Source organism: Dasypus novemcinctus, chromosome 1, assembly GCF_030445035.2.
Source record: "Dasypus novemcinctus isolate mDasNov1 chromosome 1, mDasNov1.1.hap2, whole genome shotgun sequence".
Classification (NCBI taxonomy): Eukaryota; Metazoa; Chordata; class Mammalia; order Cingulata; family Dasypodidae; genus Dasypus; species Dasypus novemcinctus.
Window position 1 is genome coordinate 199,333,343 of NC_080673.1, and position 25,017 is coordinate 199,358,359.

At 41.0% G+C, this 25,017-nt stretch overlaps 1 protein-coding gene across 3 annotated transcripts in view; it reads left to right on the forward strand.

The window, feature by feature from the left end:
* The window catches only part of CLNK (cytokine dependent hematopoietic cell linker), a 261,778-nt gene that overhangs the window by 62,004 nt on the left and 174,757 nt on the right, over nucleotides 1-25,017 (forward strand). For 2 of the 3 annotated variants that reach the window (XM_058301030.2, XM_071217299.1), the window contains exon 2: nucleotides 18,957-19,009. In XM_058301030.2, coding sequence (XP_058157013.1) covers nucleotides 18,957-19,009 — 53 coding nt within the window. Of the gene's footprint in view, nucleotides 1-2,876; nucleotides 3,017-18,956; nucleotides 19,010-25,017 lie in introns of those variants that run through there. The other variant, XM_058301032.2, reaches the window with a different exon arrangement.

Here is a 25,017-nt window from a genome sequence, read left to right on the forward strand (position 1 = left end):
TGTGGGCCAGCCCATCACACGGGTCAAGGAGGCCCAGGGTTTGAACCGCAGATCTCCCATGTGGTAGGCGTACGCCCTATCCATTGGGCCAAGTCCGCTTCCCAATACCTATTTTTATAGGCGAGAAAGGGGAGAATTGATTAAGGTATGTAACTTTCCTAAATTCATTCAATTTGGGGAGCAGGTGGGATTTGAGCTAAGCCAACAACTCCAAAGCCTGACACCTGTGCAATTCTGTCTCCCAGCAGATGCTGCAAGCCAAAGAAAGCTTCTTTTCCAGTTATCCCAGGAACCATGGTCCTGCTTGAATATGATTGGGTCTCAAAAGTTCTGTTTGGTTTGGTTTGTTTGTATGTGTGTGTGTGTGTATGTATTCTTTTCCCTGTAATTCTTCCACATGATTTGCACAATAGTTTCATCCTGTGGGTGGATGTTATGGGTTAAACTGTGTGCCTGTCCCCCACCATGTCCCATGAATATGATGTTATTTGGGAATAGGGTTTTTGAAGATGTGATTAATTAATATGAGCCAAGTGGTTTATATTGGCCTTAAACCAATATGACTAGTGTCCTTAAAAGAAAAATTTGGCCACACAGACACAGACATGGCAAGAAGATGGTCATGTGAAGACAGAGGCAAGGATTGGAGTGATAGCACCATAAGCCAAGGAACACCAAGGATTGGTGGCAACCACCAGAAGCCAGGAAGAGGCAAGAGAGGGTCTTCCCTCACAGGTTTCAGAGGGAGTTTGGCCCTGTTGACACCTTGATTTTGGACTTCTTGACACTAGAATTGTGAGGCGATAAACTTCTGCTGCTTAATGCCACCTCCTTTATGGTTCTTTGTTATGGCAGCCTTAGGAAACTAATACTGGGATTAGACAGAAAATGACAACTCAACAAACTCATAGTGTAAAGCATTGGCACATCAATGAATTTCGCATTCAGACCCACATCACTCTATTCACAGACGTGGTTGATCATTTTTCCATCAGTATTTCTTGTGGCCCCATACTATGCTTTAGTGGGGCAGTGTAAGGGCCCCAGGGAAAAGCAAGGGAAGGGAACTGTTGTCAATTATATCCTAAGCACTTTACTAGACACTCTGCAAGAGGAAAATAATTTAATCCTGACATTTACTCCTTCAAGTAAGCATTATCATCTTCATTTTACTTATGAGACTCAGAATGCCCAATGCCCTGGCTCAAAGCCAGACAACCACTTGCTAATACATTTGGGTAATTTTAACCTGTCTGTCAACATCCAAAGTGCTCTGGATTTTCCCCGTTCTATCCTTGTATGGCTTGGTGTCCATTGACCCAAAAGACTCTGCAAGTGGGAAATGGAAGGTGGTAGTTGAGAGAAGTAACCCATGAAGTGATAAACACAAAATGAAGTTATCTCCCCACATATACCAAGATTAAGTAGATGATTAACATGGGAGAGCCCTCAGACTGTGGCATTCCACATTCATTCTCACCCACATTCATTCTCGACTTGGCCATATCACTTTGGTCAATGGAACCACAGCAAGCACGATGCAAACAGAGATTTGAAAAGGGCTTATGCACTGGAGCTTGTCCTCTCTTGCTGTACTTGGAACCCTGAGTTCACCATGTGGATGAGCCCGACCTAGCCTGCTGGATGATAATAAGCCAAGTGGAAGAGAACTAAGGCACCAGGCTGACTTTCTGCCAACCAACAGGCATGCAAATATGACCATCTTTGATCATCCAGCCATCCCCCAACCCACCAGGAAAAACAGACCAAAATAATTGACCGGGTGACCCACACATTATGAACTAATAAAATGGTATTGTTTTAGTCCCTAATAGTTGGGGTGATTTGTTACACAACAAAAGCTAACTTGTGACTAAATTACTTGAATCTACTTGAATTTCTCTAGGCTTCAGTTTTCACAATAACAAAATGGAATTAAAAATATTTTCCTCACATAGTTATTGAAAATATTAAATAGAGTAATGCTTGCTCATTGCTTAGCACAGTACCTGGTATGTAATTAGCAATTAATGAGAGCTTGCTTATTTTAGTAATATATTTGGGGTGAATATTGAGTTAAAATAAGAGCAATTTGCATATGAATATATAAACTTTTACATGGGAAATTTATTTTAGGTAATTTCAGAATATGTTATGCAGTTCAATCAGAATTTATAGAAAACTTGAACATCAAGTAGTAAGTAAAGAGGAGAGCAAGCACTGGACAAGGACTTGTTGTCAGCTTAAGTGAAGCAGACATAAGGTACAAAGTAATGAAAATATACTGGGTGCCTAATATGTGCCAAGAATATTGCTATATTTATTTATACCACTTTGTTCATTTCTTAGAATAGCTCTAAAATATAAATAATATTATCCCCAATCATAGATATGAACACTGGTTCAGAAAGAAGCAGCGGCTTGTTCAGGATCACAGAGATAATTAATACAGGTAGAACAAACACCAGACATTTCTCATCCCAGTGCCCACCTCTCTTTCTAACACCCAAGGGATTTATTTGGTCCATGTGTCTTGAGTGTTCTTAAGCAGCCACTGTCAATATCAAGTCAACAGATCATTAGTGTTCGGTATGCACTTGAAACAGGACTAGCAAAACCCAGCTTCTGTGCTTGCATGCTGCTCAGCTATCTGTCTCAGGGTGCCGTGGTAATCGTGACATGCTAGGTGAGGGCACTCTGCGTGGCTCTAAGGGCACCCTTTGAGTTGGGCAACCTCAGCCTCAGACAACCTCTTTACCACAAACAACTCGAGAAGAGGAAGCGCTGCCTGCTCACAGGTCAGACCTCACCAGGTCTGTGGCTGCATTTCACAGGAAACCAAGCCTAAAATGGACTTCTGAGGAGGTGTCTGCTAAAGGACATTGCTTAGCGCTGAGAACAGTTCAGCAGATTGCCTACGATCAACAGCTCTCCGAGTTCTCCAGGATGCTGCCAGGGTGCCCCCTCTCAGGAGACAGCTCAGCCCTGGGCCTGCCGTGCTCTCCACACTGTTCAGGTAAACTAAGTAAGCCAGCTCTCTCAGTATTGTCATTCCACTGTCAGAAACGATCACGAGGAAAGGGCTGCGCGGAGCGAAGTGGGCTTTCTCTTACATGGAATGTTGGCTCTTATATAATGCATCAAATGGGCACAAAGAAAGCCAGCTACTTTAATTTAATTTTTAAAGATCCTTCATTTTGCTGGGAAAAGGACCCAAGATACCTTCCCATAAAATATTTAAAGACTAAGTGTTTTCAATCTTCTCTCCTGGAGCTTGGAACCCCTGGCTTCTTGATAGAAATCTAAAGACCAGGTCCGTTCCTGGCTTTCTTCTGACCTTCATTAGGGCAGTCCGCTAGAAAGGCAGCCCGACATTCAAAATAGGTCATAATGTGGAAATATATATATATATATATATATATATATATTTTTTTTTTTTTACTTTCTAAGTTAATTTTATGTTTTCTTCACTGGAGTAGCAGAGAGCATGGACTTTGGTATCTTTCACACCAAGAATCAAATCCCAGTCCTTCTACTGAACAGAGATGAGATGTCTGAGGGTGAGGTTAAAACTTGGATAAAATCCTTACTCCAAGGGTGCCAGGAGGCATCTTTTCCAGGATTTTCTTGGTGGGAACAAATAATAAATGGGAGGAAGGCAGAAAAGAGACTGTTATCAAAGTATAAATACTTTGATTTTAAAAGATATTGTTGTGGCTGAACTTTATCAACACCTGTTTTATTTTCTTGCACCAATATTATTTAGCTGGTATGAAGATGTCTCTCTTTGTTTATACTGGGATGCAGACCTTCAATTGTGTTGTCCCTTTGAATTCACACAGACTACCAAATCACAGGGAATTGTCATTTCAAAGATCAGAAAGACCAACCTAGTTCTGTCTAATCTGAGGTATGCGGGGGATATGACAAAACTTCGGAAAGGTTCTGGGAAGTTTAAAATAAAATATGCCCGGAGAGCAGGTGTGGCTCGGTGATTGAGTGCCTGCTTCCTGTGCGCAATATCCTGGGTTCAACCCCCCATACCACCTAAAAAAATAATAATAATAATAAAATATGCCCTAGAAAAGGGAAAAGGTGAATAGTATTTATTTAGCTGTCTCTTGCCAAACGGTGTATATGCTAATACACTCACTCAATCCCTATACTCAGTCTTGAGAGCTAGATACTATTTTTCTGGTTTACAGATGAACTTGAGTGGTCTAAGTAGCATGAGACAGACTGGACAAATATTGGATCCATGTAAAATAGGTTGGGAAACAATAAATAAATAAATAAAAATAGGTTGAAACTGAGGCTCAGAGAAGTTGAGAAGGATAGATAACATGGTGAAAGGAGGGGGGCTTTGGTATCAGTCAACACTGGACGTGAACTAGTTTGTGAGTTAATTGTGTATCCTTGGGTGGGTGGCCTAAATTTTTTGATCTTTAGATGGCTGTTATCTGTAGGTGTGGTTTTGTCATTAGAAACTGGGTATAATAATGTGTTTTGCAGTTTGCCGTGCAGAGGAAAGTAAATGAAAATACAGTGTGTGATACAGAAGAGACACTCAGTAAATGGATAAATGACAGCTGTACAGTGTCATGCAGAGCTCGAGCTAGAACTACCCTTTCTGAATCCTGCTTCATAAAGCAATTATATTCACCATTGCAAGCAACTGCCACTTCTACCAATGTCTGTGTTCTGGAGAGTTCCACCATTTGCGTACCTCCCTCTCTTAGTGGGAGAGATAGACAGAATGTTGAAAGGTGTTATGTTATTAGAGAGATAAGTACTGGAATCTAAATTAGAGTTAAGCTTTTTAACAGATTTAACCAAACTGTCCAGTGGCTTCGCAAATTGAGCTAGCAATAAAACTGAGATGCATCAAGTTAGATGCCAACAAAAATAACCATGGATAATAGAACTGTGGAAACAAAGCTCTCATGGAAATAATTTGTGTGGCTTTTGTTTGTTGGATTTTTTGCTTGTTTTTTTGTGTTTTTTTTTTTTTGTTACTTTTAAGCTCAGCATACTTTGGGAATGACCATCATGATTATTCTGTTTAATTTAAATCATGTTCTCCAAATAAAAATGAATTTGTAGATTTCCATTTGAGTGCCTATTATGTGCCAGACAATGAATATGCATTATTTCTCATCTTTTCAGTAAGTATAATTATTCTTATTTATAGAAGAGGATACTGAGGTTCGGAGAGACTCCATTCATTGTCCATTATACCTAGCAACTAGGAGGGAAAGCTCTTTGCACCATGCTCCATCAGTGAGTTCCCTCCTGGCTTTGTCTAGGGTCATGGTCATAAAATCACTTTCTTTCAGGCTAATCCTCAGCATCTTAGGACTCCCAGATATACCACAAGTATTAGCAAAATATCTGTGGGCACTTTATTTTTTAATTTCATTGGTCATGCTAATTGAAACATTGTTTCCCTAGCACCTAACCATGAAAAATGGAATTTCACCATGCTTGGCATTATTTGATAAGTGGACTAAGATGAGCCAAAAAGTTGTTTGCGGCCAAACCTTAGTAATATTATGCTGTCTGTAGAATTTAGTGTGAGATAAAGATAAGGGCTGGCTAATACGGCAGACGCACCCTTTGAGAGGGATGAACCTCAGTGGAGTCTCAAAAGAATCACATTTAGTCATTAGCTTTGCATATTCGGAAGGCTGATTTCATCCAAGGCACTCAGAGTTGATGAGGCTCAGGAGAATTTCCCCACTCTGGCATTCTGACTTATGCGTCCATCTTTCATGCTTTAGATCAGGTGTTAAAATGTACTCAAATCATAAAGTCAAATGATCTGCATGTTTCCTCCCATTATGGAAATCTACATAGAAAACCAGATTACAGTTTTCTGTGAGAAGTGGCTTGGTGAGCACAAAGTCAGAGCTATGTAATTGCAATAGCTGGATTCAACAAGCTACTGAGAGTCTGCCATCTTGAAAGGCACCTGGGAGCAAGTCTGCCCATGGCTTGCTTATAGATGAGTTCACCCTCACTCCTTAGCCAGTCTAGGGACCTCCTGACAAGCTCAATCTCTCTGGGCATTCCATCTAGAATACTCCACACTCTCCCACCCCAAACGCCTACTTCTGTTTTCAGATTCTTTCTACTACATCACATTGTCCAGTCTTTAAGAAATAGCCTGGGTTTGAATTCAGACTGTTACTTCCCTAGCAGTATGATCTCAGTCGGGTTATTTAATCTCTTAAAACCTCAGTTTGTGTGTATGAAATGGAATTGTAGTATCTACCCTCCATGTTTGTGTGAGAATTGAATGAGATGTAAATTGCATATTAGAGCATTCAGCTAATAGTAAGTGCAGCGTAAATGATAATGACTATTATTATCATTTTTTGGTATTGTCATGAAATTATTCTACAACCAAGCAAGACTTCATTCAATTCTTTGGCCTTTTGTCCCTCCTTTGGAATTATACCATAAAGAAGTCACGTTGTACAGAAAGCTAATCTCAGCATTTCCATATTTGTTTTAATCATTCATTTATCAAAATCTTGGTAGTATCTTACAACTCTCTAAAGTCACTGATCCTCTGGAAATATTAAGGTTTAATGAAAAATGGTAGTAATTCATTTAGAATGCCTTCCTTGTCAATTTTAAATCCCAAGGTCTTTCATGGTACTGATGTATTGAAATTGCTTAATAAATTATCTGTTGGACTCTACTTGTATAATAGCTTATAGCTTACAAAATACTTTCACTTCCATGATCTCATTTGATCTTCAAGACAATCCTATAAGAAAAGGAAGATGAGCAAATATATTCCCATTTTGAGATCAGAAGAGAAACTGAGACTCAAGTCATACAATTCACTCATCAGCATAACTGGCTTAAAGATTTGCCTCACATATTGCTAGATGGGTGATCCCGAATAATATCATAAAAGAATGGACAGAGAAATATTTAATTATATAAGAGAATGTTTATTTCAGAAGCTAAGTTCTAAATGTATTGACATTACAAATGAAGCAATGATCTCATCTGGATCCATATTGTACATTTGTTCACTACACAGATTTGGCTCAGAGGGACTCTCACTGAATAAAATGACAGAATTGTTCAATATTGAAATATCTGGGTCATTTGGATTATTGCCATACAATGGAGTCTGCATTAAACAGAATGTCCTGGATGGGCTGCTGGTATTCAGTAAAAAGTATTATTATTATTATCATTATTATAAATTATTGCACCTTTGTCCAGTTTTCATTTGATTACCTGGGCATTTATCCCCCTTATTTTGATTTAAATTTCCTTCAAACCACTTTGAGGCTATTCTTATCATGGAACAGCTCCTCAGAAAATTCCTGGCATATGTTTAGCAATGCCTGCATTTCAGCATATTTCCTTTCATCTTTCTTTTTCTTAAAACTTGCCTTTAGTAACCAACCCCAACCCCCAAAGCTTTTAGTCAATCAGTGGAGAATCCATGACAGTTATTTATACTTTGATTAATCTAGGTACAGCATGCAGATTACAAGTATTATAACCATAATCACTATTATCCTTCCATTATTTAAAATCCAATTGAAGATATTGGTGAGGCAAACAGAGTTAAACCTTCCAAAACCTATAAGGAAACTTTTATCTAGGTTCTTGCTAAACTATATTTAATTTTGTTACAGCTCTTTCTATGTCAAAAGTGAAACCATTTTAATGAAGAGAGAGCAGAAAGAGGGAAGGTGGGGGAAAGAGGAGGCAAAGGAAGAAAAAGAAAGGAAAGCTATAAAGGAAGAAAAGAGAAAGAACAGTGGTAAAAAATAAAACATGGTAAAACAAAATCAGTGAAAGAAAAAAAAGAGAATGGAGAAAGAGACTATTTACTACAAAATGAAACAAAAGGAAAGAGAAAAAACCCTCACCACTGAAGAAATGGAACTTGCTCTGCAGAATCAAGCAGTAGGAGAGAAAAGATGACTTTCTATTTTTTTTTTAAGCTATATTTATTTACTTATTTTCTCCCCCCACCCCAGTTGTCTGTTCTCTGTGTCTATTTGCTGCGTGTTTTTCTTTGTCTGCTTCTGTTGTTGTCAGCGGCACAGGAATCTGTGTCTCTTTGTGTTGTGTCATCTTGCTGTGTCAGCTCTCCATGTGTGCGGCGCCATTCCTGGGCAGGCTGCACTTTCTTTAACACCAGGCGGCTCTCCTTACGGGGCGCACTCCTTGCGCATGGGCCTCCCCTATGCAGGGGACACCCCTGCGTGGCACGGCACTCCTTGCATGCATCAGCACTGCGCATGGGCCAGCTCCACACGGGTCAAGGAGGCCCGGGGTTTGAACCGCGGACCTCCCATGTGGTAGACAGACACCCTAACCACTGGGCCAAGTCCGCTTCCTGGAGATGACCTTCAAAAACAAAAATAAAACACCAGGAGTAATAAATTCAGAAACTATAAATTTTATCAGTCTATTAAGGGTATTTGCAAAATCATTTAAAATAAAAATGGATGCACATGGACGTTGCCTTGAGATACTCTGGGGAGTTACTTGTTTCCAAGACACTTGCAAAATATTTTTAAAAATAGTCTCATACTTACAGCAGAAAAACTAGGAGAACAGTCTTCTTTATTCCTCAAAAGAAAATCTATAATAACAATCCATTTGACTTCAAATGCCTCCACTCACTGGAAATCCAATAAAATTAAATGTTACATTTAATTAAATTTAGCTGATTGCCCTGTCCAGGGTATAGAATTACAAATCCAATCAGCATATATTTTCCTCTAAATATGAGCATCTCTAGAATGTAACTTTTTCATTTTTAATATGAAAATAGAAGAAAACTGCATATAACTCTGAATTGTGACCATATTAATAGATATCTGGATCTGAGAAATGTTGGTTTCAACAGCGTGTCCACTCAAGAGTGCATGCACGCTCACACACGTGTCCACTCAAGAGTGCATGCACGCTCACACACAAACACACACACACACACATCCAGACCCCCTTCCCTAAATATACACGTTACTACCTCCCTCAACTCCAAAGAGCATCCATCATCTTAGATATACCGAGCTGATTGGTAGAAATGTTTTATATTCAGCTCTTGTTTTCCTGTTTTAATGAGAAAAAAAGAACATCAAGCCTTCATTTAGACCTTCTCCTCTGGCTTTGACCCAATTTTAGTGCGCAGCTATATCTTACCTCCGTGACAGGTTCTAATATTCTCTTCAGTGATTCCTAGTTTGTTTTTGGTGAGTTCCTATATCTAATCAGACATATTTTCATAAAGAAAATGTTTCTTAACTTTGGGATAAGCAGAGATGAGTATTTTTATAAGCTTTGTCATCAAGGAATAAGTGGGAAATGTTTAAGAGCAAGAAAAAAATTCTTTACTGTAAAAATATTATTTATGCTTCATGAAATATTAATTTCAGATCAGGTGAAATACAGCAGAAATAGTTATGATAAAATGAGTCTTTGCAGGCTAAGCTTGGTTTCATTGGTGAATTCCCAGTGGGCAACAAGAGTTCTCTAGAATAACAAGGAAATGTGGTACATTGCTTTACGTATTTCCAATTGTTTAGACTGCTTACAATACCATAGGGGAATTAATTAATTACCGATTAAGATCTGCACCCAAATCCAATCTATTTATAAAACGAGTCTTTCCTCCCTAAAGCTTTCACTGACACCCCAGGTGCATTCTGAACTCAGAAGCGGGGATCTGGGTTTAGTGCCTAATCTAATGTATGTTCTTTGGGAATCTTAAGCCCATTTCCATCTCTAGAGCTCAGTTTCCTTTATTTCATTTTTCTGAAATACCTTTGTGTTTTAACCATCAAGTCCATTATCTTTATAAAATGCCTTGAGGTCTCATTTCAACATACAAATTATTTAATGAATTAAACATAACCATTGGGTCCATCAACTCTCCAACTGGGGGATTTTATGGCCAAAATGACTGGTTGAAGCAGGGCTCCTTTACTTCCAGGAAGTCTGCCATGCCATGGCCCACTCTTTGACATACCTCTTCATATCTTTAGGAGAGTAAAGGGAATGTGTAAGGAAGCAGTTTAGGGATTAGCAGTGTTTTTTAAATGGGGATCCATATTGGATCCCTTGGAGCTCCATGGATTTCTCCTTAGCCTATAAAATCCACGGAAGGTAAATTAATGAGTATATTTTGGCTCCTTTGCATATGCTTTAGAGCTCAATATACAGTCAAGTAATTTTGGAGCCCAGCTTGGTATTAACAATTAGATTTGCACTGGCATCTAGCCTTTAATGCATCCGATATCTTCCCTAGGCATCCAAAAAGAGGGTCGTCCCCCCCCCAACAGCTCTGGACTCCCTGAGAGCCGAGGGCCCCTTTGCACCCCCACACATCTCCACACAGCATTGTTTCCATAGGCAAGGTCTCCTCCCCTTCTGTCCTTCTCTGACTGTGGCCCCCACGTGCAGGGCTGCACTCTCCTTTCTGGGATACCTGAGTGCTTCTGCCAGTTTCCCAAAGCAGGGTTGACTCTGGACATATCGGTGTCATTTGCACCAAGTGCCCAGCTATAGCTCTGCATTCCACAAGCAAGACTGACAGGCGGCACCTGAGTGTCTCTTCTCTGACAGTGAAAGTCTTGTCTAGGTTTTATTTCTGCAGAAAACAAGTAAGTGAAAACTGAAAAACAATACTTTGATTCTTAGATTGCGACAGAAAACAAATGTGCAAAATATAAAGAGATTTTCCCCATTGCTGTGGCCCTACAATGTCTCTGAGTTACTGACTGAGTCAAGGCTGAGAATGTTGGAGGCTCTTTCATCCAGGACAGGCTCTAGAAACCAGAGTCCCTTAGAGAAAGATCTGCAGGCCTGTGTGGTTCCCAGCCTAGAAGTCCTGCCCTCTCTTCTACTACCAATTCCCTTATCTCTTCTCTGGTAAAAGCAGACGTTTGCTTCTTGCCTCAGGTGGGAGGTCAGATTTACTCTCAGGAGAGTATCAAAGGCAAGGAAATGCTTTTACTGACTCCAGAGGGAATGTTGTGAACCATTTCTAGGCATATTTTCCTCTGTGTTTGTGATGGTTAATTTCATATGTCTACTTGACTAGATTATAACATCCTGTTGTTTGGCCAAGCAGGCCCTGGCCAGATAGTTACTATGAGGGTGTATCACTGGTGGATTTGCATCTATAATCAGTTGATTGCATCTACAATTAATGAAGATAATTATCCTCAGCAATATATGTGAGTCTCTTCATCCAATCATTTGGATGTCTTAAAAGCCAGAACTTAAGACTTAAGAACTCAGAAACAATAATTTCCAACTAAGTCAGCCAGATTTTCCTGAGAGAATTCAAACTCAACTTCATAATCACCTTTATCAGTTTCCATCTTGTGGCCTACGCTACAGAATTCAGACTTGCCAGCCCCCAAGGGTGTATAAGCTAATTCCCAAAATATATACATTCATATATATATGTGTGTGTGTGTCTGTTTGTATACAGGTGTGTGTATATATATATATAGTTTGTCTGGAGAACCCTGATATAGTGTTCCATTGACACTTTATATTCCTCTGTTATATAAGGTACATATTTAATCTCACTCCATTGCAGAGCGCAATGGAAAAAACAGTACGGAGCATGCGCTCAGGAGCTTGTTCTATGATCTCTACATATCTAGTGCCTAGAATATGCCCAGCACATAGTAAGTCTTCAGTAAATGTGTAAAGAGTAAATTAATAAGTTGCACCTTGTATAACAATTGTAGTAACCTGGGTTTTAATTACTCATTTAGATATGGCCTGTTTTAGTTTCCTAGCTACAAAAACAAATACTATACAATAAGTTGGTTTAACAATAGGAATTTATTGGCTCATGGTTTCAGAGGCTAGAAGGCTTACTTCTTCCCAGGATCAGTATCTTCTAACTGGCCAATAATGTCTGTGATTCCTTGACTTTTCCATCATGTGGCAATGCACATGGCAGCAGCATCTCCTTTCTCTTCTGGGTTCTTTTGGCTTCCAGCTTCTGGCTGGTCCGTCTGGCTTCTCTTTCTCTATGACTTTCCCTATAAGACCTCCAGTAATAAGACTAAGACCCATACTGGTTCAGTGGATCATCCTGATCTTAAGTAACCTCATCAAAAGTCCTATTTACAAAGGATTCACATCCACAGAAATGGATTGAGAGTAAGGACATGTTTGTCTAGGGTACATAACTTCAAGCCCACCAAAAGGTCTGATGGAGACATTGCTGCTTGCCATGATTATCAGCTTTTTCCTCTCGTCTACAATATAAATGTTTGGACATGGTAGATGGTTTTTTTAAAAAGTCACTGATAATGAACTCAGAAATAAATCTAAATATATGAAGGATGCTTTATGAGCAGGGGCTGTTCCCAAATTGCAATTTATGATAGGCTTGGAAATACTAGGTGAGTGCAAGTGGTTCTTTGCCTACGACTGAGAAAACAGTCAGTGTGCTGGTTTCAGTGAATGGTGCTGGGCATATAGATGAGGGGGATGGGTAGAACCTGAAGCTCTCACCACCCATCACCTTCTACCTCATTGCCTGTTAAAGTACCTGGGTAGCAGTTTGACATTATTGATGAATTGCAAAAAGAAATACCAGATTATGTTTGTAGACTGAACTTTTTCTCTGGGAATATTAGATTATATTGGATTCATAGGTTTACTTGATTAAGTAATTATATAAACCTCTTGTACCAGTTGGGTGTCGAGTCCCTAACCTTTGGTGAGTGGGGACTCACAAATAAAAGGCATGGCAAAGAACAGAGTTAAGGGTTTTTAAAGTTGGAGTTTTGATGTTGGAGTTTGATGCTGAAGCTTAAGCTGGAGCCCCAGGAAAGTTAAGCCTAGAGAAAAGAAGACCTGGGAACCCAAGAAGCCTGAACCCTGCCAGACGTCGGCAGCCATCTTGCTCCAACATGTGGAAGTAGACTTTGGTAAGGGAAGTAACTTATGCTTTATGGCCTGGTATCTGTAAGCTCCTACCCCAAATAAGTACCTTTTATAAAAACCAACTTATTTCTGGTACTTTGCATTAGCAAAGTGGCTGACTAATACATCAGGTGACAACCATACCTTTGAAAATCAGTATTAATTGAGTGCATTTACTGGGACATTTAAAAAATATCAATAGTAGGACATTTACAAAAAAGCGTAACCTATGCATCATGGGAATACCAGAAGAAGAAAGAAAGAAGGGAATAGAAGAAGTATTTGAAGTAATAATGTGTCCTGGTGTGATGCTTTATGGACCCCAGAAAATTATGTTCTTAAGCTAACCTGGTCATGTGCATGTAGAGCTATTATATGTGGGACCTTTTGTTTAGATTCAGTTAAGGGATATTTTAATTAGATCATTTTTGATTAATTCACTTTAGGGCCTTTGATTAGATTGTTGGACCCAGAATGGGTCCTAAACCTCTTACTGGAGTCTTATAAAAGCTGAAGACTGAAAGTAGGGACACACAGAGAAAGAGAGCCTCCATTTGACCCTGTCATGTGAGAGAGGACTCCAGGATTGCCTATAGGCACAAAAACCCTGAGAAGTTGAGAGAGGCCAGAGGCTGGAAACAGTGGAGCCGCCAAAGCAGAAGCAACAAGGAGAGAGAAGAAAGGAGAGACAAGCCATATGCCTGGGTTACCCACAGCTGGGCTCAGGAAGAAAGTGAGCCTGGAGGAGAAATCAGAGGCCAGCCGCCATTTTGCTTTGCCACGTAGCAGAAGCCCAGCATTGCCAGCAGCTGGCTTTTGTTGAGACAGCATCTCTGATGATGCCTTGATTTGGACATTTTCACAGCCTTGGGACTGTAAGATTTTACCCTAATGAATTCTATTATAAAATCCAACCCATTTCTGGTATTTCGCATTGGCAGACTAGCAAACTAAGACATAATGGATGAGAATTTTCCAAACTAATTGATAGATACCAAATCCCAGATTCAGGAAGTTTGGAGAACACAAAGCAGGATAAACAACAGAAAAATTCACTCAGGCAAATCATATTAAAACAAACAAGCAAACAAACAACAACAAAAAATCATCAAAGACAAAGAGAAACACTTGCCTTGAAAGAAACCATAGACTCTTCTCTATCTTGTGTATGGGTACATAAGTTTATCAAAAATGCATAGAAAGGTACACTTAAAATTGTGACACTATATTGTATATAAATTATCCCTCAATAAATCTTAATCAAAGTTTCTGGGGTATCATTCATTTTTAAAGCTTCCACATAATTCTGTAGTGTAGACAGTATGAGGTCCTATTTTTGTGCCACTAGTGGTCATGAGAAGTTGGTAAGCCCCTTCTCCTTTTTGGAGACGGAAACCTAAAAGTGATATTAGGCATTTAATTAATCTTAAAATTCAATTGGGTTTGTTGTGGGTTTTTTTTATTTATTTATTTCCCCTCCCTTGAGGCTTACTTGCTGTCTGCTCTCTGTATCCATTCACTGTGGGTTCTTCTGTGTCAGCTTGTCTCCTTTTGTTCTGTCATCTTACTGCGCCAGCTCTCCGTGGGCGTGGGTCAGCTTGCCTTCACAAGGAGGCCCCGGGACATGAACCCAGGGCCTCCCATATGGTAGATGGGAACCCAATTGATTGAGCCACAGCCACTTCCCTCAATTTGGTTTTAATTTCTCTTACTCCACATCCTAGCTATCTTTTTTTTACTCATGTAATCCTCACAAGAACCCTACAAGAGAGTTATTACATTAGCCCATTTTACAGATAAGCAAACTGAGGCTCAAAGCAGGTAAATAGTAGTTCAGATACATGGCCAGGAAGTGTCAGGGCCCAAGTTTGAAATACAGGCTTTTTAAACACATGTTATAGAGAAGGTTGCATAACTTCTATGTTATCAGTTTGGGTTTGAATAAAATAAGGAAGATGACAGGGCTTGTGGTGAGTTCCTGTGGTGGGGGCAGGAGGCACAAAATAGGCATTCAGTGTTCACTCCCTGTCTTTGTTTCTTCTACAACATGCTATCTTCATAAACCCTATGGACCTGAGATTTTTTTTGAGAGAGCCCCTCCCCACCACATCCTTTACCAAATGTCTAAGAACAGATATGCATGGAGAATTCTCAGAAGCAGAGAGCTGCTCACTGTGTGGCATCCCCTCCCTTGTCCCTTGCTATGACCCACATGGCTGACATCCTTTGTTGTGGGTCACAAGTCCCCGAAGTTCACTTTGTAAATATCAGAAATTTGGGGTTCCCATCATGATTTTATTTTTTTTTAACTCATTTTATACACTGGATTGCTCACATCGTTCAAAGACTGCTAGTAAAATACCTTTTTTGTTGTTGTTTAACTTTTATTAAAATCTTAAAATACAAGCCTAAGAAGGGATGATATTTCAGGTGGAATAATTTACGAAGGCTGAACTTTAAGGTAAAAGTTAATGACTTCCCCCTCGGTCCCCTCCCATGCCCATGCCTGATGGCCCAGGTGCTGGCTCGTTGGCACAGCCTTCTGGGATTTTGCTCTGCATGGAGCTCTACTGGAAAAGAGAATAAAATGTAAGAAACCTAATAATATATTTCCAACTTTTTAAAGACATTCTTGGCAGCAAATGTGGTGGGATTATAGATTTTTAACTCCTTTATGGAGTCTTTGGGCTGAAAAAGACCTATTTGACCCAATCTGCTCATTTTCCAGGTGAAGAAACCAAGGTCCAGAGATTTCCAATGACTTGTTCAGTGAATGGTGTAGTCAGGACTGGAGAGTAGCTTTCCAACCTCCTTTGTGGGCCTTTGATCTGAGGCAGTGAGCCTTGGAGTGGACCCATCCTGCGTATTGAGATTCTCTCACTCTATACCCAAGAGCTGACCAAGAGCCAGTCATTACTACTGTGGAGACCTTCCTAAAGATTGAATTATTTCAGCACACTTTAACACAACTTCAACATGCTAATTAATGCACTCAAAGGACTGGAGTGGCAGTACAAGCACATACCTTTAAATGGAAGATGTTCCTAAAGGGGTGGGGGTAGGGGGGTTACATTTTTCCTAAATATAATTTAATCCTGCTAAATATCAATACACAAAAATGGTGTCAATAACCTATTTATAATGTAATTGACGTTGAAACAGCTTGCAGCCTTAGCATTTTTATACAATTAGCCAACATATTTCATTAACATTTGCATTAGTCAGCTAAAAGGGTGCTGATACAAAATACCAGAAATCTGTTGACTTTCCATAAAGTATTTATTTGGGGTAGAAGCTTACAGTTACCAGGCCATAAAGCATAAGTTACTTCCCTCACCAAAGTCTGTTTCTATGTATTGGAGCAAGATGGCTGCTGATGGCTGCAAGGGTTCAACCTCCCTCTGCCTCTTAAGTCTCCACGGTCCCAGCTTCTGCCAATATCAGCTGTATGTTGGGATAAGTCTCATCTCTCTCCCAGGGCTTGTTTCTCTCTGGGCTCAGCTGCTCTGTTCTTCCCACAAGGTCAGCTGTAGACTATCAGGCTCTTTCTCTTCCTGGGGCCTCTGCCATGTCTACGGAGTCGTCTTTACTCCTCTGTGTTCCTCTCCTGTATGTTTATTTCCCGGAGCTCCAGCATTCAAACACCAACTAACTCCTCTGTCATATAGTTTTCTCTGTGAGTCCCTACCCCCTTGGTGGGCAGAGACTCAACATCCTACTGACATGGCCCAATCAAAGCCTTAATCATTATTTCATCAAGTAAAAGTGAAACCTCTGAATCCAACATAATCCAAGATATCCAGAGGGACAGACCAATTTACAAACATAATCCAGTGTCTATTTTTGGAATTCATAAACAATATCAAACTGCTACAACATTTGACAGTTTTTAAGACGTTTTCACATATATCGGCTTATTCCACACTTAAAATGTTACGATAAAAGAAAGACAGGTGTGCTACCATTTATAAATGAGAAAGTGCCAGTTTCAAGACTATACAGCTAGTTAGCTCTGGAACTGAAAAGTCATCTCACCTGCCAGTCCAGGCCTCCCCTGGCATTGGAGAGGCACTGTTTATATTACATTGATAGAGGTTTGAGTCCTCTTTCCCATACCCAAACACCTTCCAAAGAAGGCCATAAAACAGACACTTACATGCCACCTAGAAAGGACTCTCCTTAGATGTAAGCCTGTCACCTCTGCTTCCCCTGCTGGCATTCATAACCTAAAAGCATAGACAGGGGTATGTGATTGTGGCTGTAGACCCTGGGACTTAGCCCCAGCTCTTTAGTAAGTTTCCTGCAGTTCCTGCCACAAGATCACAAGGCTCAAATCCAAATCCCACCCCCTGGCATACACTGTGCTTGGCAGATTTTCCCGAGTTCTTTTACAGCTACTGCCAAGCCCCCAGAGGCTGACCTCTGTGGTCCCTTCCAGCTGCCCAAAGCCCCTCTGACACACAGTGCATTCCGAGGTCTCCAGTCTTTGCACATTGCACTCTGTTGGCCTGGGATGCCTCCTAGTTCTGACCCTAGCAGACCAGACTTATTCTGCAAGGTAGTCTCAATCATTACTTCCCTGAGAAGGTTCTCTCAGCTCTCCTAGGCACAGTTAGGATTTGTTTTATTTCATTTTATATGCATCTGTTTTTACACAGCGCTTTTTTATAAGATGAAGAGATGCAGAAATTGTATTAGGTATTGAGATCGGGGACTATATATTATTTGGCACAATGTTTGCACAAAGTAAGTTTTCAATAAATGATGGTTGGGTAAATGGATGGATGACGGGGAGGAGAGGTGAATGATAGAATGACCTAGAAGTGCCTAATGCTCAGTGGGGTGCAATATGTTCACTGGCTAGGAAATGGGATTTCTGAGTCCTATGGATCTGGGCTCTTATCATAGCTGGGTGATTTGGGGTACATAATTTATCCATTGGGCCTCATTCTCCTTAACTGTGGAACAATTGCTTGCTGGGTAGCTCTATTATTTTTTTCCCCTTGTAAATCTACACTCTACCCCACTGCACTCAGCTGGGAGTCCCAAGAAGCTTATGGATATAAACTCACCCTCTGACTTCCTGTTCGGTTTGGCCAATGGGAGAGCACATCAGGAGATCCAGGGCAGGAGGAGAGTGACAGAGGGTCCTTTGTCCCAGCCACCACAGTCCCCTCCCTACAGGCCCCTCAACTGAAAGCCACTGCTCCTCTTTTCACCCAGTCCTGCCTCTGGTCCCAGGTGTGGAAACAGCACCCTCTGTTCCAACCCCAGGTACCTCACTGTCCTGTGCAATTTCCCTGCACCCTCTCCACACTTTTTAAGCAGTCTCTTTATTGGAATGTTCTCAAATGACCCAACTGGAGGGTGCCATCTGTTTCTTGATGGAGCCCTGACTGATACAGCAGGTGATATAATTTATACCACAGAGGATCTTTGTGCAGATTAAATGTAATCATTGATATGAAGCCCTTAATGAATACTGCCAGGGTCTCTGCAGCTAATTTATATGGTAAATCAGGCCAACGATGTCTCCTATGTGGGCGAATGTAAGGTTCAAATAAAATGATGCATCCCATGTGAAGATGGCATATAAATGTGGCTTCCAATAAATATTTCATCGGAACTTTGAAATGAAAGCATCCCTTCTCCCACATGCTCTGGCGAGCCTGCAGGTTCCCCCGAGCGGAGCCAACCAAGCCTGGGCTAACATGCCCTTCGGTGCCCAGGGGAAGCTCACAATTGCACACCAGGGAAAACCAAGCTCAACTCCCCGGGGCTGATGGGATGGATGCTGACAGAAAGAGGACAGCAAGCCAGGAGGAAAAACTCCCCTCCCCTACTGGCATTCCAAGAATAAACCAATTATTGACCTGGATTGATTCTCTTTCCGTCATTTCCTCTAAGCTGGCACCTGTACCCGACTCTAACAAGAAACGACAGTAGCATGTTCACCAGAATTAAAACATCATTTGTAAGGTCCACCAGTAATGAGTTTGCTTTTGTCTCCCCAGGCTGAGTTGAAGATCCCTCTCATTTGCCGGATACCGAGGACTATGAACAGGCAGTAAGTACAGTGTCCTCCCTGTGTATCCTAACTTCCCATCTCCTGGTGGGGAGAAGAATCAGATCATGGAAATGTGCCCACCATGGGAAGGGGACTTTCAGTGTCAAGGCTGAGCTGGAGATGTGGGGTTTAAGAATGTGAGCTGTGGAGTTCAGAGAAGTTTTTAACAGACCAGCCACTTGTTCCCATCCAGCACGGGTGTGGGGTGGGGGGTGAAGGGGTGTTGGGTACCAGGATGCCAGAAGGACACCCAGAAATCCTTCATGTGACCAGGCGTGCAAAGGTCCCAGTCAAAGGGCAGTGGCTAACGCATTTGTTCCAGGAGATGAGAACCTGGATTTTAACTTTTTCTCTACAGAATACCCTGAGTGAGTGATGGGATTAGTTTATGATAACCAAATGTGGTGTCCAATTCAGAAAAAAAAAACAATCCATCCTGTACCAGATATCTAGGAATACTGTAAAAGTTAGCAGGTTTCAATGTTTTAAGAAATGTTGATGAGTAAAAAAGACCTGTAAATTGAAAAAAAAAATTATCTGTACTTTTAAAATCACTCTACTTCAGTGCTTTCTTTATTTTACCAATTGGTAAGATAGCATCGTTGTTCCCCTCCAGTGCAAAACAAGAAGCAGCAAACTGTACTACAAAGAACATGTGTTTCAGAGTCAGGTAGACCTAGTTTAAATGCCTTGTCTGGTCATTTTAGAGTTGCATGATATTTGGGAGGTTGCTTAACTCTCTGGAAAGCAGGATCTGGCCTCAGGAAGGAGATTGCTTGGATATCCAGGTAAAACTCCCCATTCCAGACAAAGCCTGGTAATTGGGCAGGGTCTGCAGGTACTACCTAAGCCTCACAGGTGAATGAAGAGCCCATGTTCAGAGATACAGAGGGAGCTGTGAGCACCACCAGTGCAGCTGCCCACAGATTCCGGGCTGGGTGACCTGACACACAGCCACGCCCATGGGAGAGAGAAGCTGGAGCTTGCCCTCTTGCCACGAGATGTGTAGCAGGAAGTTTCTGTCTTGTGCATGGTGTACAGGTGTGCTCCTCTCCTGACCAGGAATCCAACTGACCTGGCATCTCCTCTCTGCTCCCTGACCCTCTTTTCCTTCTTGATCTTAATGGTGGTACTGAATGGCAGTCATCACTACTTCCCTGAGCATTAGCTTCCTTGTCTTAGTGGCTTTTCTGAGCTAGCCCAGAAGGCAGAGATGGATTGGGATTGGCATTCAAGTCTGCCTGGCTCCAAACTCAGTGCTCCTCCATTATCCCAACACTCTGGGAAGCTGGGCAAGACAAGGGAGGTTAGACTAGTGTCCTTCAGCATGGGCTGGTGTTTCTGTTGTTGCATAACAAAGATGATGAATTCTCAAACCCAAAGCTGTAATTGAGGATAAATGTGGCCAACATTAATTTCATTATAAGATAAATGGATAAAAAGCTTGGAGTGATGAAATAAACAGTAAGGCAGGCTTTATTTCCAGATCTACATCTCTCCTAGTGGACAATGCAGGGTTATCGGATAGTTTGGCAATATTTTCTATGCGCTTCCATGTGGATTTCTAATTGAGACCCATAACCTTTGGTCCCACAGCCTTTGGGATTCTACTCTGTGCCAATGGCTGCCTTATAAAGAGGAAAGATGTCCCCTGTCATGAGGACGGTAGATGATTTATTGTTTAGCCAAGCAGTTTGGCCTCTTAGAGATTGCTTCTCATCAAGCTTTCCAAAGTGTAGCTTTATTATATCAGCTTTAAAGTCATCTCACTTATGAAACTGGCAATATGTATACCAGGCAGAGAAAACCATCATCACTTCACCACCACAGGCTTTCTCTTCTTAAGATGTACCAACATGGAGCCCACATATTTGACTCTCTTAAACCTCAACACTTAGGAGCATCTTTTGCTAAATCATGTCTCTTCTTCTTTCCCAAAGTTTAGGGCACTCTTTTCCTCTCCTAATTAGACCCCTGAGACTTCTTCATCTATCCAAAAGCCTTCCCTACTCTTAGGTAGGTTTTGAAATCCCAATATTCCTAAGAAAAGCCTTAAAATTAGAACCTCTCTCCAATACACATGCACACTAAAGAGAAATACATAAACTGGCACCACATAAGTGGAAGTAAAGCTACCCTATTATACTCCATTTTAATGATTTCATGCCCATTGTTTCCTGAACTGCCAGATTTTGCTGATCTAAGTGCAAACTGCATCTACAGCTTTGGCATTGCCTGGGAGCCTGTTAGACATACAGAATCTTAAACCCCACCCAAGACCTGCTGAATAAGAATCTGTATTTTTACAAGATGTGCCATGCCATTCCTGCACCTGGTGAAGTCTGAGATGTGCTGGACTAGCATGGTGGTTTCCCACACCAGTTCCTTCCAGCATACTGAGAGGTGCTTGTCTACGTAGTTGCTAAGATAGTGAGGGCTGGGAAGAGGCAACCACACATCAGCCTTTGCACAGTGTCATTTGGAAATGTCCTCCCCAACCACCCGTACCACACACAGAGTTTTGTTGTTGGTTTTTCTGCTGTGCCTGGGAGTGAGTACCCCTTCCTCTGTGGAAACCATTAGCTGAGCTGACTCAAGGCAGTCAGTGGCTATTAAACCTGGCTGAGCATCATAAGGAAGGCTCAAACCAAACAACTTCAGTGTCCTCCCCAGACCAAAGAAATCAGAATTGCCCTAGGGATCTGGGCATTGGTATTTATTTATTTTTCAATCCTCAACTGAGCCTAAGGTGCAGCCAGAGCTGAAAAACATTTATTTAAGTTTTCTTCTGTTTCTCTACCCTGACTTCTAAATCTCCTGTGTATCTGTGACTAATTCTTACAGTCCCTCATTGGGCCTTTTACAATGAAAGAATGAATGAGTGAATGCACATGGATGAGTGACAAAGAGATAGATGTTTTATATATAAGTGAGGTAAGGGGCTGTGTGTGTACATATACAATGCAAATATATATACACATATTTCTATATAAATGTATCATTTCCATTACAGTCATTTTCTGAATTTGTACTCTCAGGCACTGGGCTAGGTGCCTTACTTATAAGGAGGAATATGACCTAGTCCCTGTCCTCCGAGAGCATTAGCCATAGGTTAAGCAAATCATTTTATTATTACGTAGAAAGTGATGGGAAAGCTCCACAAGAAGGGCTTGTGAGAAGGGGCCCCATGTCATGATTCTCAATTGCTTCTGAAATGAGCAGGCTATTTCACACTGATGCCACCAACAAACCTTGCAGCTTCCCTAATGATCATCTACATGACATAAAATCACAATATATCCGCATGGTTAGAGGACAGAAGATGAACCTTGCTGATGCCCCATTACACCATGGGGGCTGAATAAAGGAGTGTTGGGTGTGATTTCCAGGATCTCTTCATCTTTCTGGACAGAACTGATAAGAACCACAGTGCTGCAGCTCTGAGTGTTTGGGAAGAGATCGAGGTCACAAGAGTGATTGCTTCTAGGCCCTTTCCAGTAAGCCAACAGCCTGCCCAGGCCAAGCGCCTTTGGGAACTCAAGTGGAAAGATGCTCTACTCTCAACACCCCGAATTTGGAGACTAATGTAAGAGCAAGTGGCCCCAAAGTGTCCACTTTAAAATAAGCTAAAAAGGGTAGAAAGGTAAACTGGCATTGTTCATTGTTAAAACAACTCCTGGTTATGATAGAAATTTTATAAAATACACAAAAATATGAAGAAAATGAAAATCACCCAATTATCCTAGTACCCAGAAATAAACACTACTTGTCTGCAAATTTCTTGTCATTTTTCTATATCTATGTGTGTAACTCTTAAAATTTCAGGAAACCTTCTTTTAAAAGTCATATTGTTTTCCATTAATAACATTGTCTCATGAGCATTGCCTCACATTATTAAATATTCTTCAAAATCCTGATGTTTTCAGGCTACTCCTTAAGTAAGGTTCATAATCCATTATCCATAATTCCAAAGTCAACAGCCTTCAAAATACTGAAAGATTTTCACAACTAATTTGACAGCAAAACCTGGCCTGAAATGAGGTGAAGCTATGTATGGTCCTTATTTGTCCCACTCAGTGCGGACATCTACATATTTCACTGCAGGAAGTTGAGTGCAACGACCAGGTATCCAGACCCCATAATAATACACCATGCATTCACCATATTACTTTTCTAAAACCCAAAATATTCTGACTTCGGAACCACACCTGACTCTAAGGGGTTTGGATAAGAGAGGGGGGACCTGTACTTTATCCCATGGGTTGCTTCATCTTGCCCTTGGTGTTGGACTTTTGACTTATTACTTACATAGTTCTTTTTTGTCCCCCTCCCCAAGATGGTTCCCTTGTCTATTTGCTCATTGTTTTTGCTCATTGCTTGAGCTCATTATCTGCTCATTGTTTGTTTGTTTTTTTTCAAGGAGGCACCGTGAACTGAACCTGGGACCGCCCATGTGGGAGGCAGGTGCTCAACTGCTTGAGCCACATCCACTCCCTGTTCATTTGTTTTTGCTTGTTTTTTGCTATTTGTTTTGCTCGTTGTCTTGCTCATTGTTTTTGCTTGATGTCTGCTCATTGTTTGTTTGTCTTCTTTAGGAGGCACCAGGAACCAAACCTGGGACCTCCCATGTAGGAGGTAGGCACTCAACTGCGTGAGCCACATCCACTTCCCTGACTTGTTACCTATACAGTTTTATGCGACAGTTGCCTCACCAATATTGAACTTATCACTTTATATCTTATGAATACTACCATCGGTTTTTTCACTACGTTCCCAGCATGCCATGCATATATGTGCTGTCATAAGGAAACAATCCTATTATGATAGTTTATTACTTCACAGGAGCACAGGTTTAATCAAATGATCTGAAATAGCCTGGTGTTTCTTTTCTTGCACCAGAGAACCTATTTTTCAGGTTGGAAAGAGTCTTGAGAGTAAACAAAAGAAAACAACAAGATTAGAGTTCTAGAGTTAGAGTCTTAGAGGTACAGAATTCAAGCTTCCACACAAGATTGCAAACCCATTGTCAATAGCTCTGTAAGACAGAATTTGGACTCCTCTTGAATACTCTCAGGATAAAGAGTTCACTACCTCCCAGGATAGTGAATTAGGAAGCTGTAAGACAGATCCTTTTTGTGTTGACATCAACAAAGCCAACTTCAAGGCAATGTTAACCATTTACCCCATCCATTTTGCTAGGCAAAATAATACTCCTTCCCTGCCATGCTTTTCTCATTTGAATTCAGTTTTAGTTATGAAAATGAAAGCAATTAGGAATACCCTTCCCATGAGACCCCATGAGACCCACCCTGTGATAGCAACTTTCCCAAATTCAAGACACAGCTCTCTGAGTTGAAAATCCATGGTCTTTGTGCCATATTAAAATGCCTCTCAACAATTAAGGATATTACACTTGTGCTTTTCTCAACAGAAACACATCACCAAATTAAGTGACTTTGTTGCTTAGTAGGGGCATGTTTTCTCTTCAAAACCTTGCGTAGTAAAATTCTTTGAATTACTGGGAGGTGAACTAAAAGAAGTTTTTTCGAAAGGCCCAACTCAGTGCCCAGCACACACACATAAAGATGCTCGAGAAATGATATTTCCCTCTATATGTCTGAATGACAAAACTCCATGTAAACTCCGGGTCCTTATTTTCCTTCATGACATGTGTGAACAACCCCTACCTTCAACCACAGGGAGTGCCTTCATTTTAATTTGTAGGAATTAATAAGCGTAGATCCCACCAAATCTAGGGGAAATGAGAAGCAATAGTGTGGGCACCCTGAGATCAGAGTCCTGCAGCAGCTGAATAATCAGTGTGTCTTCCCTCCTCGTTACCCAGAAGTAATTATAAACCATCTCACAGGCCAACCAGTGCCATCCTCTGATGCTATCAAAGTCACATAGCTGGGATTCAGCTTCATGGTTGGCTGGTAATTAAAAAGCTACAAGCTGTGAAAGGACATAGCTGGGATGTGGGATAGGGAGTGAGAGTCTGCCTGAGG